Raw genomic sequence first — 16,800 nt, 5'->3', positions numbered from 1 at the left:
TAACCAGGACACCCTTGTTTTCCCCCTTTTTTGCCCCTAATTCCTAAACGGTTTGAGCCATAACCCCCCCCCCCCCCCCCCCCCCAAAGCCACGTCGTCGTCGTGATACCAATATACGACCGCAAAATTTTTTGCGGTCGTATAACAACTAGCTAGTTAAAAAAAAGTGGATATCAGCAATTATAGGCAACTGTACGGCCTTCAACAACCCATACTCACATGTTACCTCATAAACATTTGAAGGTCAGTCTTTACTTGTGGTTCTCTAAAGAAAATCGACTAAAATTTCATACACGGCTACTATATGTTAGAATACATAGGTGTTCAATTATTAGGAAGTTGATGAGTGGTGAATTTTAAACGCATCACACAGTTTAACATGTTCAAATAAAGTATGATAGCAAATTTCAGGACGCTCTGATTTATAGTTCCAGCATGACAAAAGGCGACGGTAATTTCATGGGGGTAAAACAGTATACCCCTTTTTTGGTGCAGAACATATTAAGACAATGGTAAAATCAAAAACTTGTTTTTAAGTTATTTAATAAATATAAATACATTTTTAAACGATATAATCATTTTCAATACAAATAAAATTTTCCATCTTCTCTCCCTCTCACGCACTCTCATATATACACGTATTCAAAACATCGACACGTATCGTTATGCACATATTCACGCGTAAATATTGTTATAGACATTAAGTTATTTTTAAAGAAATGTTTCAATTTTGTAGTACCTCAATCAAAAAGGTTAAAAAAAAAATCCAACCAAAACAGAAATATATTATAAAGCTATGGCCCTAAATGATTAGAACTCAATAGTAACAGAAATATAATTGCCCTGAGAGTAGACTATTTTTTATCATTTTTTAAATTTTACTCCTCCCCTATGAAGCGATTTTTACGGAAGCCTTGCCAAATCACTTCCCTTTGAAAATCGTTGATCATATTTTCTTAAACAAAGTTTGGAGCTTTTGAGGTAGTCATAATAAAATGGTTTACCAATATCACTTGTCGAATTGTTATTGATTGGGTACTCTGACTAAAAGTCCACAGTCCATTTATCCCGCTAATATCTTGTTAATTACTTTTCTTTTCGTTTGTGTCTTTAAAATGGAGTTTTCTTCCGATTAGCTACATATGTTGCTATACTGTTGATGGCACCTACTTTTGCACTCAGATCTTTTATTTTTGTATATTTATCTATTGCCGTTGATGAGAGATTGCCGAGTGTGTCCACAAAGAAGAAAATTGTCAAATCTGCCACGGATAGCTGAAAAATAAAAGACAAATGATATTACTTTTCTCTGGATTTGTATCCGCAATTAGGAAAAAAGGCTCGTTTGCATACAATGATATATTAAAAAAAACCTCTTATCTCACTGAGAAAAGCTTCTGGATAACGGCCTCCGTGCTCCGCGATTTCTATTCTTATCTCACTAAGAAAAGCTCCTGGATTACGGCCTCCGTGCTCTGTAATTTCTATTCCTATCAGACTGAGACAAGCTTCTAGATTACGGCCTCCGTGCGCCACGATTTCTTTTCTTATCTCACTGAGATAAGCTCCTGGATTACGGCCTCCGTGCTCTGTAATTTCTATTCATATCAGACTGAGACAAGCTTCTAGATTACGGCCTCCGTGCTCCGCGATTTCTATTCTTATCTCACTGAGAAAAGTTCCTGGATTACGGCCTCCGTGCTCTGTAATTTCTATTCCTATCAGACTGAGACAAGCTTCTAGATTACGGCCTCCGTGCGCCACGATTTCTTTTCTTATCTCACTGAGATAAGCTCCTGGATTACGGCCTCCGTGCTCTGTAATTTCTATTCATATCAGACTGAGAAAAGCTTCTAGATTACGGCCTCCGTGCTCCACGATTTCTATTCTTATCTCACTGAGAAAAGCTCCTGGATTACGGCCTCCGTGCTCTGTGATTTCTATTTTTGTCTGACTGAGAAAAGCTACTAGATTACGGCCTCCGTGCTCCGCGATTTCTATTCTTCTCTCACCGAGTAAAGCTCCTGGATTACGGCCTCCGTGCTCTGTGATTTTTATTCTTATCTGACTGAGAAAAGCTTCTGGATTACGGCCTCCGTGCTCCGCCATTTATAGTCGGATCATTTAATGCTTTATTGCATATCTGATATTAGAATGTTAAAACCCGTCTTACACTAAATCCATTGGATGTTGGACGTGTACGGATTGATAATTTAGTCTTAGATGCATGATTTTTTTAATTAGTTGTTAGTGGCTTTGAACTAGCTTTCAGTAACTGCGAGTACTCTCAGATATGTACTTATTGTCTTTCTGTTGTTGAGATATACAAGTACCCGGCCACGTCCACTCTGTGTAGTATTTCTGTTTGTATCCATCTGATGAGTTAAGCCTTTTTCAACTGATTTTATTAGTTCGTTCTTATGTTGTAGTGTTACACCACTGTCCCAGGTTAGGGGAGGGTTGGGATTCCGCTAACATGTTTAACCCCGCCACATTCTGTATGTATGTGCCTGTCCCAAGTCAGGAGCCTTTAATCCAGTGGTTGTCGTTTGTTGATGTGTTACATATTTGTTTTTCGTTCATTTTTTGTACATAAATTAGGCCGTTAGTTTGCTCGTTTGAATTGTTTTACATTTGTCATTTCGGGGCCTTTTATAGCTGACTATGGGATATGGGTTTTGCTTATTGTTTAAGGCCGTAAGGTGACCTATAGTTGTTAATTTCTGTGTCAGTTGGTCTCTCGTGGAGAGTTGTCTCATTGGCAACAATACCACATCTTCTTTTTTATATTGAGTACATACCTTCCCTCCTACAATAAATCCACTGTTTGTAAGATTGGCATCCAATGTATTTTCTAGGTAGGCCATTATGGCTGGCAGTTTAGTATTCACTATAGACTTAACGGCTTCAACCTAAAAGAGAGATTTGTTTGGTTCCCGTGTATTTGATTTACTGTTTTGATGAGGTCTTTATACCTTATAAGTTATATCTCTTATTATTCATACGCTATTGATCAAAGACACAAATCATTGTGTTGGATAAAATGCTAGGGTTTATAGTCTTCAACCTCTGAAATTTCAATAGCTAGTAGATACATTAGTCTTTTAGAATACAACTGACGTATACGGATCATAATGTTGCTATGTGGATACCTTTATCGGTTTTCAAGAGCAAAATTGACAGCGCGTCATCCTTACAATGGCTTCCATTTTTACGATTGTTAAAATTAACTGGCGTAATTGGGAGATGTTTTTGACGAAGTAGAATCCTGACTGTAAATGTCAATAATAACACTAAAATAGTTATCATATTTTTAAAATTTTCTAAAAAAAAATCACTAAGCGCAAAGTCAGTAAACATGGGGAAAAATCGTAGAAATGAAAACCGTAGCGATGACGCGCTGTCAATTTAGCTAATTGAAAACCAATCAATTTATCCACACAGCATCATAACGACCCTTATTTACAAGCGGTATCTTAAAAGACAAATGTATCTACTAGCTATTGAGCATCATTTTATGTACTTTTATGCATTACAGTTGAGGACTTATCATCCTAGATAGCATAGACAAAAGATGACTTTTTTTTATTAAGTTATGCATTTTTAAGATCCACTTGTAAAGTCTGTCGTCAAGTACTTTTAGTAAAAATTGTTATTCGAACACGCCTACTCTGTTGTTGTGACTCATTAGAAAGATATATTGACCCATATATTTTATTTCTTAGAACTGTAAGTTTTTAATATTATTTTATCAACCTACAACCTAAATATATAAATGTATAAAAAAAATCTGAAGCGAGATGATGTATCAAATATTTTTTTCTTTTATACGTTTTCAAGACAGAATAGTCAACTTCAACACGCCTGAACATAAAAAAAAGATGCACTCGACTCTCTCTTTTCGATGAATTTTTTTTTTTATCAAGAAGAAAAAACTGTCGCCGGGGCAGAGATGACAATTAATGCTTTTAAAAGATCAAACTATTTTCTTTCTTTAGATTTTTTCCTCGGCTGAATTTATACTTAGCACCTTCCCCTATCGGCCTTTTTTGTGAAAATGTGAATATAATTTTTAAGTTAAAACATCTCGAAGGTTCATACCATAATTTAAGAAAAAATCATACGTATGATGCATAAAATTCTAGATTATGCACATTCATTAAGCTTAATCCCAATAGAAACAGACGTAAACAATTCAAATTCACCAACTTGGCCTTTTTTTACCTTCTCTAATAAAGAGTTCCATTTCTTTTCTTTTCTTTTTATTTCAACTGGGTTTCCGTCTATAAGAGGAGTTTATTACACAAAATCAAAATTAGAACCAAACATTCGTGCAACTTGACCAAAATTGAATAGTGTATGCTGCATTATTGTGATTGAAAGAAATCCTTAAAGTTGTTAATTTTCAATAATTTTATATTTTTGGCGAAAAAATCGCATAAAGGGATTAAACTAACCTTCGCAGACTCTTCCTTGATAAATAAAGGGTTTGTACAATCTACAGTGAAATCTGCTATTGTCGTCATGACTTCATCTATCTTAGCTTTTTCCATGTCATTACTTCCAAAAAGACCTTAAAAATAACATGAACTATAAATATTGTTTCGTCTTACTCATTTTCAAAACCTGAACTCTTTTCACGTTATTGTATGATTCTTAAATGATTATTTTTGCATAATTAGTTTAAAAGCGCATCCGGTAGCGTTTTTTAGTCATTTTTCTATATTTATTATAAAAATAGAGCTATAATTGTAATATCCCAAATATAACTGTAAGTACGTTCGGAATTATTTTTTTTCCCGAAACTTTATTATGCATAAAACCTACTTAAGATATCCTATTGTAGTATACATGTATCGTAAATCCGTCCGTTCGGAACAAATCTAAACATAAGTAGTTATATGCATATCAGCCCAGGGTCATACATATTATTTAAATAATTTTTCGGGGCTAGAGAGGTTGGGAGAAACGAATTAGAAAACAAAATTAATATCATTATGTTTATACTTGATGGAAATCATTTTATATTAAATTATATTGACATACCAAATTGTCCTGCAAGAAATCTGTCGACGACTAATTTCTGTGTCAGCTCTTTTCCATTTACTTCTAACACTGGTAAAAATCCTAATGGAGTTTCTGAAATAAATACCACTCATTTATTTGATGTCCTGTAATCTAATCTAATAGCTCATAATTCAAAGTGATTAGTTGCACTGTAGTTTTTTATTGTATATTATATATATTTACGACATCTGTTCTAGGTACATATATATAGGTCTATGTTCAATACCTCCTCATGTTGTGCCTACAGTCGGGTGTTTGTGTAAAGGTATCAGAACCAATTCAAAACAGCCTGTATAATCAACCAAATGCGTCAATTTTTACAGATTTCTTAATATTTAACCTTAAGTGAAACTTCATAGAAACCAGGTATATCCTGAATTGTACATGAATCACCTTTCTACATGACAATTTTCAACCAATGTTTAAAGTCTTATAGTGAAATACGACCATTCGGAAGTCAACTACTACTAAAATAACCCCTGCTTTTCTGGAAATCTTGAATAAGTACATTATGGAGCGCATTAATCCTTCAGACGGCGTGCACAAAGTTGACGGCAACTAGAAAATGCGCTTTTGAAAGTAGTTTTATACAATCGTGATTAAAATATCTTTTAAAAAAGAAGTTTTTCTTATGATAAAATTATGAATGCTACCAATTAAAATCCACATTACTAGTAAGGTTATCAAAATTAAATCTATAAAGTATGAAACGAACACTGAGAGAACGGCAAAAAATATGTGAAACTAGTAACATTAAATAAGCATAAAATCGAGTTTTTTACCTAAAATTTATACAAATTCAACAGATTTTCCCGCATTTTCGTATAATAGAATTTTTCGGATTCGGACTATGACGTCATACGAAATTCACCGCAAAAAAACCCAGAAACGGCCATGGTGGATGAGTTTGGAATGTCATTCGTTATGTGTAAGAAGTAGTTATTTGGAAGGATTAATATTCGAAAATGAAGAATCTGTAAAAAAAGATATGTAATTGCTATTTTTTTATTTCAAAATAACTTGATATTTCAAATGTGCATAACAAGAGGTTTACAAAAATCTGCAAAATATGAATGATTCGATAGTCTAGGCTGAACACCTGATTTTTTTTTAATGTCCAACTATTATGTTACAATTTAAAGAAATGGCGTTTTAACGCTATTTTTTTGAGAGGGTCCACGACATAGTCGACATAGTCGCTTATGATTTCCATTACACTGCTCTTAGCATATATTTATTTATATTTCCAGAATGTGCAATTGCTGCACTTTGTTGTTCGAAAAAAAGTGATATGTTGAACGTTTATGTTTAAAGCTATGTGATAAACTAAGTGTCCAGTGTTTTTGTTACGCGTTTGTTTTCTGGAGAAAAAATGTCGACGTCGTAAATGGTTTAAGTAATTTGAAGACGTTACGTTTGTGGACTCAGCTTTGTGCACGCCGTTAAATTTGCAAACTCATGGACAAGTAAATTTTGGATCAAAATGGTCTTTATATATTTCTATATATGTCACCAAAAGTTTCATTTCTCCAAAATTTGTTTGTAAGTTTGTAAGTTTAAGTAAACAATGACATCAAAAGCACTCTTTTTGTCAGAGTCGGGCTTATTTTACATATGTTCTAAATTGGAGTGGGTTAATCGGTGGCTCGACAATCCAATTTAAAAATGTTGTATGGTGTACTGTGCGCTATTTTTGGCGATTCCTATGATATCGTTTTATGCATTATGAATCTCTTTAATAGTTTCTTAGCAGGAATGATTATTACATTATAAAACATTATATACACCGCGGGAAAATCATCAGAAGATAATATAAGATTTGGAACAGCTGACGTGTACCCAAATATAGATATTCCAAGGCAATGTCAATGACGTAGGTTTATGACATCATCCAAATTTTCGTATTTTCTTTTCTTTTTTGGGGGGTGTATTTTTTTTTCTCTTCTTTTTCATGATGTTTTCAATGTATTCTTTTTTTTAAAATAACCTTTATTGAATATTTTAACTTATAAAAGTAAGCAAATGCAAACGCAGATGATATATTTAGTTTAAAACAATTAGCAGTTTTAAAAGTTTTTTGAGCTAGAAAATTGGAGAAATATAAAAAGTCGTATAAGAAAACAATAGTTGACTTTTGGTATCAATAGATACAATAGTTTATCAAAACCAGATATAAGACATTCACCCTCGGCCGTTTGCTTCGATGAGTATCATATCTCTGGGGTTGATAAATCATTATATAAACCTCACCAAAAGTCAATAATTGTATAATATCGGGGTGCCTCACGATGGTTGTCAGCCAATCGAGATTGCTTGATAGTATTCCAATGAAAAAATATACTTGTAATGTATTTATGTCGCTTTCAGATTGAAAAGGACACCATTTAGTGACCTCTTGCGGTTGCATTATTGTTAGTCACGATGACTTTTGAGTGTCCCCTATGTTTATTCATATTTAATGGGCCAGTTGATTTACAAGAATGTGATCACGATTTAAATCCCATTTCAAATAATTTTAAACACGTACTTTATTATTGATCTACATCCACTTATATATTTAATGTTCTACTTTATGTTTATCAATATAAAATTACAATACAAACAAAGATCTTAAATTAGATAATGATTTGATTGATCTGTAAAACTAGAGGTCTTGACCAAATACCAGAGAGGTAATAATGTAGTGACACGTACTACGCCTTTTAATAGGATTTATATAATATTTATCATATTGCTCTTAAAGCAGTGAATCGGCTTACGAAACATTGTCTTAAATTAAGGTAGCATAACAATATTGAGTTAAATATCATAATCAATTTTCAAAATAAACATTTAAAATTGAAAAAAAATACATATTGATAAGTATTGTCTGAATATTAAAAATGTGATGATCATGTAAAAATATTTCCATTACATGACCAATCATGGATAAAGTCAGTATAATAATGAGAGATAAAAGATAAATTTATTTTATTAAAGTGTCACGTATTGATAATATTGATATTACAATAATGAGATACATACAAATATTAAACATTAGAATTAAAACAATTGAACCTGAATACAATCACTTGTATTGTCTTCATGTTCAGTATCATGATATCTTATAAGACAATAAAATTAAAAGACAAGTACAGCTATTACAAGAATATTATATACAGCATGTGAAAAAAAGGCAATGTACGATTAATAAAAAAACGTTTCTAGAAACATTTCCATTCGTATTTCGATAGACATGATTTTTAAATTAAGGTGTCAATCATGTGAGATGATAATGACTGTCAAACTATAATGATAATAGCTCAAAGTATGTCTATATATATTGGTTGATAACATTGATAACAGCTAAAAGAACTGTATGATAATAACAACTTTGTCATATTGCTTTTGTTGTTTTATCCCTTCCAGCTCTCTTTTTCTGTTCTTTTATGCTTACCCGCTTTTAATGACGTCCAGTCAGATTAATTTATTTCACTTATTTGGTTTTAATGCTGGTCAGTCAGATTATTTTATCTTACTTACTTGGTTTTAATGCTGGCCAGTCGGATTGCTCTACTCGAATATCTTCATACTTGACCCCCGCAGCAGCAAAGCAAAGACGGGCAACTTCTCCTCGTCCTTTCCCATTGAAATATGTTAGTTTATATGAACCACCTTTACTGAAAACATAATTATTTGTTTTTACTTTTAATAAAGTAAGAATAGTGACTGTGTTGCTGTGTAGTTTTCTTTAACGCACGATTGTTTATATGAATAAAAGGAGATATTGTGTATACGTCAATCAAAAGACAGTAACTCAACGACACAAATAACTAAAAAGTGGGATGTTGGAAAAAAATACAAAAAAAGCGGGAAATGTGTATACTTCAATCAAACAGTAACATAACGACACAAATAACTTAAAAGTGGGATGTTGGAAAAAAAATGAAAAAAAAAAATGCGGGATTTTGGAAATGAGCACCCCCGTGTCACCCTCCTCATACAGCTTATCAAGCTCTGAATCGTCGTGAGACTTCAAAGGTTGTGAATAAAGCAAACAATTATTGTATAGGAACTGTAATTGATATAACAAATAACTAACAGAAAGAACATAGAAGGTACCGATCTAAGAGTACTTGAAGTTACTAAAAGCTAGTTTGACGCCCATTTTCAACTAAAGAATAAACCATGTTCTCCGAGACTAAGATATCATTCAGTACACCTCCAACGGAAACACTCTCTATCTAAGTCTCACTATATATTAATCAACAAATTCCAGGTTCCTGACTTGTCAACATTTCAAATCTTTAAACATTAAAACTTTCATTTTCTTTCCGGTCTTTTCAAGAAATCAATTCGAAAAACGTAAAACATTCAGGTTCCTGAGTTGTTAAGTATAAAGTCGATAAACTTAAATCTTTCAAATTGCATGCTACTTTATCGGAATAAATTTTGGTGCAGAAGGTACTTTGTTAGCAGCAAATAACAATCAACAAATTATACCCCCAAAAAAACTATTTTATGAACGATGCCATGAACATAACTTAAATAAATAAAATAAATGATTGTGATATAATTAACGGAAGTTAGATTTTTTTTAAACTTTTTTTTATCAATCCAATGATTGTTTTATAACCGAAAACCTTAACCATATACTGATGCGTACAATGTTCCGTTAGTTCAGTAAAATATTTACCTTGCACCTGACCCCATGATTGAAATGTAAGCCTTAAAATATTACAGTCTTGGGCGATCGTGGTATTTATAATGCGAATAGTATGTTTATAATAGATCTGTTGTGGAAACAATCTAAAGACTAATATATATGAGGTTTTGTTCTAAATATCAACTCTCTAAAGAGGGTATATACTGAATATAGATCTTCCTAATGTTCTGAATAATGACATTCACGTTAAATAAGAATGGTCTTCATTTGACTTTGCATAATGTATGAATGGAAATACAACAAAGGGTTTTAAATGTCCTCGTTTATACTTACAAACTATAACGTTTAGTTCAATATAAGTGACACATATGGACAAGGCTAGGATTGTAGTTCTAGCTATTTCATACTTTAGTAGATACTTCTGACAGGAACGTCTTACAGTTGTTATATGCAATCTGACTTCCACAATAAACATAGAATTGTTTTGATTTTTTTTCATCAGACTTCATTGAAAAAAAAAAGATAAAAAAGACCAATAATAATACAAATGACAATATTATATCATTGATTAATTGTTCCTTATTTAACTTACAGTGGCAAATATTTAATGCATATTATATTCATTTTGACAATTGGCCATCTATAATATCTCACTCATGGTAAATGCATAGTAAAATTAAAAGTCATTTATTATGTGATAATTTCAGAGTTTAATTTACTATATGATTTTGAAAGAACAAAAAACTATAAAGAAAAAGATTACTAAATTTAACAGTAACCTTATGACACAATAACCGAAAGACATTAACAGGCCAACATACGATTTTCAATATTATAGACAAATGTCAAGCTTCAAATCGCCCAGCTAACAGACTGATACTATTTTTTATATTACTATCTACAGACTGAGGAAGACAAACGTCAAATCGCCCAGCTTCTAAGCTGGTTCTTAATAGACTACTACACTCTGTCCATAGCGTAGTAATTGGAAATGAACTGCTTTTAAATTACTCTTCCGGAGTACATGCTCTCATCCACAGTTTCAGTCATTGCTCAAGTTGCTCAATCTTTAGTTAAGTTGTTTTTTAACGTTTGTTTGTCAGTTTTTCCTTTTTTTTTTTTGTAGTTGTTTTATCTGCCTTTCTTTAATCTTTAAGTTTTTATTCTCCTTTGGTTAAATATCTTTATGTTTTCAATTAATGGTCCGTGAATGGGTTAAAACAATTTTTCAAACTTGAAATAAATGAAAATGCAATTTTATCGACTCACACTTTATAACAATCTGATGAAGATGTGTTTACATAAAAAAAGTTCAATTTTATTCCCTTTTCAAAGAATATGTTCTTTTTAAATGAAAATCAATTATTTGTTTAATAAAGGTATTTGATACTGCATGTTTGTTTACCAATTTATATGGAACGCCACAGCTGTCTTATGTGGTGCTCTGACATTACGTGATGTGGTTTGATCATTACTTGATGATATTTTGTTATTACGTAATATGATTTTGACATAACTTAATGATGTTTTGATACTGCTCAATATATAAGTACGTAACAAAAAATGAGGTCATGACGAACGCGATACTGATATCAAATAAAAAACGCAAATACATTTCGTTAAAGGGGCATTAGCTACGATTAATAAAACAAAAAATAAAATTATGATTTTTTTTTCTCAATCATACATGAACGTGATATAGTGCAATAATAATTCGCTTTTAGCAAGCCAGTTTCGTTCAGTTTTGTCAAAATAAGCAAAGAAACATCGTTAACAAATTATTCACTAGCAAGCGAATAATTCGACCTCATTAAATCCGTATATTCCTGTGAACTTCAATTGAACCACTTAGCTAGAGATGGGTTACGCATGAACTAGGCGTGTTCAGCTATTAAAAGGAAAAGAATGTCAAAATTGGGAGTGAAACAAGGGTGAACCATTTGGTTGATTCAAACTACTAAAACTTATTCTTCATGTCTTCTTTGAATGTCCATGACGTTTAGATACTAAATCCCTGGGATGTGTTTTAGTTGATTTTAGTCTCTGATGCATGATTTTTTATTATTAATTGTTTTTGGCTTTTAACTAGCTTTTTGTAACTGCGAGTACTCTCTAATCGTACTTTCGTGATAATTTGACCTGTTGATACAATTTGTAATGCTTTTTTATTATTTAATGTTTACTTAATATTTAATTCTCGTCTCTCTGTTTTTAATATATAGATATAAGAAGATGTGGTACGAGTGCCAATGAGACAACTCTCCATCCACGTCACAATTTGTAAAAGTAAATCATTATAGGTCATAGTACGGTCTTCAATATATACCAGCTTTGATAAGTGTTTGGTATGACTATAAATTTTCACTTCTGTTCTCGTACTATGAACAACAAAATTATTAATTTTGTAAAAAATATTTCCGTATTTCATTACTGTATACCTTACAACAAAATTATTTATATTATTTTATTTGGCGGCATGTTGTCCAAGGTTATGGTTGTCTTTCTGATATCGTTTAACATCTCACCCCTTATTTTATTGATTTTGTATTTACATTGTGTCATAGATCAAATTTATTCGTTCAGTGTATGTTTGTTTACCTGTTTGTGTTAATATGTCTTTTGATTGAATTAAGCCATTTCAATTGATATTTTATAGTGTGTCTTTCTATGTTGTGATGTTACACTATTGTTTCAGGTAAGGGTGAAGGTTGGTACCTTTTAAAACCTTTAAATCTGCTGCATTGTTTGCACCTGTCCTAAGTCAGGAACCTGATGTTCAGTGGTTGTCGTTTGTTGATGTGGTTCATAAGTGTTTCTCGTTTTTTTTATATAGATTAGACCGTTGGTTTTCCTGTTTGAATGGTTTTACACTAGTCATTTATTGGGGCCCTTTATAGCTTGCTGTTTGGTGTGAGCCAAGGCTCCGTGTTGAATACCGTACTCTGACCTATAATGGTTTACTTTTACAAATTGTGACTAGGATGGAGAGTTGTCTCATTGGCACTCATACCACATCTTCTTATATCTGTGTACAAGTAAAACGATTATTAACATATTGTTTTAACCTATAATATAGAAAATCCAATTGCACGAGTTCGTTATTTATTTATAGCTATGTTTATGTTTATATTTGGTTATTTGACCGTCGGCAGTCTTCGGAAGGTCACCTCGATTGTTAATTAGATGGCGTCTAGACTAAAATACACATGAAATACAATGTACGGAAACATACTATCGATATATATATCAAAGAAGATGTGGTATGATTGCCAATGAGACAACTCTCCACAAGAGACAAAATGACACAGAAATTAACAGCTATAGGTCACCGTACGGCCTTCAACAATGAACTAAGCCCATGCCGCATAGTCAGCTTTAAAAGGCGCCGAAATCACAAATGTAAAACAATTTAAACGAGTTTATGCATAGAAAATTATTTACTTTATATATTTTTTTAATTTGGATATACGTTTTGATTTGTTATAAGTCGAATATGAGAATATTTGAGTCAAATCGGTGAATATGAATTTGAAAGCTAATGCCCCTTTAATATAAACAATTGACTTTTATGACGCATAAAACAATGGGGTATTATAAATTTTATGATACTTAGAAAATTAGAAATACCTTTAAAAATAGAACAATAAAAAACATTATAATATATTCCTTAGTTGTTATATGTGTATCTTATATGTCCAAATTTTACGACCAATGTGTGCTCAAAATTAATGCATCTTTAAACTCTTACTATTTCCGTTTTGTAGGTTATCTATTTCAAAAGCGTCTCCCGTCTATTTGACTCCAACGGATGAATGGGATATAAAAATATGGACCCCCGAATTTCTTTCGTCTGTTTGACCCCAATGGATGATTTGGATATAGGAATATTGACCCCATGAACAACTTCCGTCTATTTGACCCCAATTGATGAATGGGATCTAGATATATTGGCATCATTAAACTTCTCCTGTCGGACAGTAGAACATTTAAACCTACAGAGAGGGTAGTACTAATCCTAAACGGGGAATTTGATTTATCGTCCCCATATATGCATTCCGACCGGACGTGGGTTAATATTTATACATCCTACAAGCCAAACGGACACACCAATTTAGAAAAGGTTTTACTGCGGATTTTTTTCTTTTCGTTGAATATCAGGAAAAGTGGGATTTGCGTCAATGAGTCAGAAACCCAAAGATAAGTATAAACAAAAGATATCTAAAGGGCAACGTATATCATATTTAGAATTAATAAAATGGTATTGGTAACCGGTAAACAATTCACACAGTTGAACATACCTTGTTGATTTGGTCAAAACCGACGGACAACTTGTAGTTGTCTCTCAAATAATAATTCTTTCTGGTTCAGGCGACTATTCATTGTCGATTACCCCTTGTCATCTTCTCCCTTAATTAATTCATGATAAAGATTAGCATTATACTGCTTTTCAATCGTTACATTATAAAAAATACGGTGATGTGATATAATTTCCAATGAGCGACTATCCACCCAAGTCGAAAATCAAAAATAAACTGACAACGCCAAGGCTAAAAAAGAATGAATAAACAAAACAGATAAACAACAGTACACAAAACGACATAGAAAACCAAAGACTGAAAAACAAGAACACCACCAGAACTTGGGATAATCTCAGGTGCTCCGGAAGGGTAATCAGATCCTGCTGCAAATGTGGCACCTGTCGTTTTGCTTACGTAAGTACAAACCCGGTGTATGTGTGATTCGGTAAGTCACATTCGGGGGAAGAGGACGAAACTGTAGTTACGAAAATTGGAACATATCCGTCGTGAAATAGATATTCTATAGCGGCCAACTAACTCGTGATGGCGTCCGTATTTAAGAAGGGATGATCTCAAATTCACCAATTGGAACTCTTGGTTTTAATAGTTTCCTTGTGAGCAGCAACCCTCTATCAAGGAAATGATGATAGGAAATACAAGCAGGTGTTGTTGTCGCTTTTTAACAGTATATTAAAGTAATTATTACACATTTTTGTTTAGGGCCAGCTAAAGGCCGCCTCCGAGTGCGGGATTTTCTCGCTGCGTTGGTTGCCTTGTGCTGCTTTTGCTCTTTGGTCGGGTTGTTGTCTCTTTGACACATTCCCCATTTCCATTTTCCATTTTAGATATTTTATATTTTGCTGCTATATCGACGGTTTCGGTATTATTGGAGGGTATGGCTTACGGCTCAGATATTCAGTAACCTGCTAACGTATCAATGTGCCTGTCCATTAAACCAGTTCAGAGCTTAGCATAGTTGATATAAGTCCGTATAATATCCTATAGATTTTGTTTGTAGTTGTGTTGTTTATCATTTTATTCACCTTTTTTCCCCACAAAGACAATAACGATTGCTGCATATTTACATCGAAGACTTTTTGTCTCAATCAAAATAGTTTTTGTTGAAATTCAAAATTCTTCAACTAACAAGATATTCGTTTGCATCTTTGTCTGTTGATTAATGATGAATAATTGTTGGTCTCATTAGAAATCATACACATTATTTTGTGGTAAAGATATAATTGTCTATTCCTAATAAACAACATTTGTATTGTTTAAGTGATAATCCTCAACAATTAATTCAATTCTTTATTAACCAAATGTTTTCCAACATATAGTTTCATGTATAATTAATATATACTAAATATAGATTACAAAAATATACGATCATGACAAAACAGACAGAAGTATTAAATTCACATAAAAATAAGTACATATAAATATATTACAAAGAGCAAATATATGTAACAAATGAATTACAAATCAACTTACTGAAAACAGTCATTTCTGAGCTTCAGTGCTCCAAGTATATATTTTCATAAGTTGCACAAGTCTTTTACATTAGTAGTGCTTAATAATTATAAAAGTTTATAAACAGATGGCTTACGCCAATAATATGGTTTTATCAAACATTCACGCAAATTTGAATATAAAGGCTATCTGTTCAACCAAATTTTGCAATTTTCACAGCTTTCTAAATATTTTACCTTAAGTTTAACTTCATAGAAACCAGGTATATCCTGAATTGTACATGTATCAGCTTTCAACATGCCAATTTTCAATATACCTTTAAAGCCTTCTAAGAAAAAAACTGACCTTCGAACAGAGGTACTCCAAAAATAACCCCTGTTTGTCTGGAAATCTTTAATTAGTTAACTATGGAGCGCATTAATCCTGAATGTTTAATGCAAACTGATAAACAAGTGAATTTTGGCTCAAAATGGTCTAAATATATTTATCTTTCACTAAAAGTTTCATTTCTGCAAATTTGTTGGTTAGTTTAAGTAAACAATGACATCAAAAGCACTATTTTGTGTCAGAGTAGGGCTTCTTTTACATACGTTCTAAAATGGAGTGAGTAATTGGTGGTCTGACACCTAAAGGACATGATAAAGTAAAATGCATTTCATCCTCAATATCATCAATACACAATATACAGGTTCTAACTTAAAGGTTTCTATTTACATTAGAATACCTTCCCTACTCTATAGCTAGATTATGTGATGACAATCTAAATTTAACAATACACTTTTTGTAAATTTCTGGTATTGGTTTACATTAATATGTCTGCAAATAAAAATTTGATATCATATATCTATACAAAAAACATTTTGATGAACTATCTAAAGTAGCATCAAACTCTTGTTTGACAATATCACATAGTCTTTGTTTAATAACCATAATATGATCTTTACATAAAGAATTTTGTGAATACCACAAATCATTTAAACCAAAATGGAACAATTCCTTTCGTATATTACAAACTCAGTTATTTTTGTCATTTTGGATTCTTCAAACACATATCATATAAATAATTGTAACAACCAAGTAATATACAATTGTTGTTATCCAATATTTAGATATATGCAATTTCCTGGTTACTAACATCGGAAATCTGCCAAGTTCATAATAAACCATGACATTCGGTGTACTTGTTTTAACAATCAAAATTCTTTTACAAAAATCAATATGTATTTTTCCTGCGTCTTGAGCTTTATGGAAGCCCCATATTTCAGAACCATAACATAGAATACTACTCACATATGTATCAAATAATGGCAATAACGTGGC

The 16,800-nt window shown here is 32.2% G+C and overlaps 1 protein-coding gene across 1 annotated transcript; it reads right to left on the bottom strand.

The window, feature by feature from the left end:
- Positions 1-513: 513 nt before the first annotated feature.
- On the bottom strand, positions 514-9,798 carry LOC127719340 (glutathione S-transferase 1-like). Its single transcript, XM_052225408.1, has 6 exons — positions 9,743-9,798; positions 8,590-8,726; positions 5,047-5,139; positions 4,458-4,573; positions 2,802-2,912; positions 514-1,275 (listed from the first exon to the last, which is right to left on the bottom strand). The coding sequence occupies exons 1-6, from the start codon at positions 9,757-9,759 to the stop codon at positions 1,111-1,113; spliced, it is 639 nt and encodes a 212-aa protein (XP_052081368.1). The 5' UTR covers positions 9,760-9,798; the 3' UTR covers positions 514-1,110.
- Between the last annotated feature and the right edge of the window lie 7,002 nt (positions 9,799-16,800).

This window comes from Mytilus californianus, unplaced genomic scaffold (genome assembly GCF_021869535.1).
Source record: "Mytilus californianus isolate M0D057914Y unplaced genomic scaffold, xbMytCali1.0.p SCAF_11, whole genome shotgun sequence".
NCBI lineage: Eukaryota > Metazoa > Mollusca > Bivalvia > Mytilida > Mytilidae > Mytilus > Mytilus californianus.
This window is presented reverse-complemented; position numbering and strand designations above follow the sequence as displayed.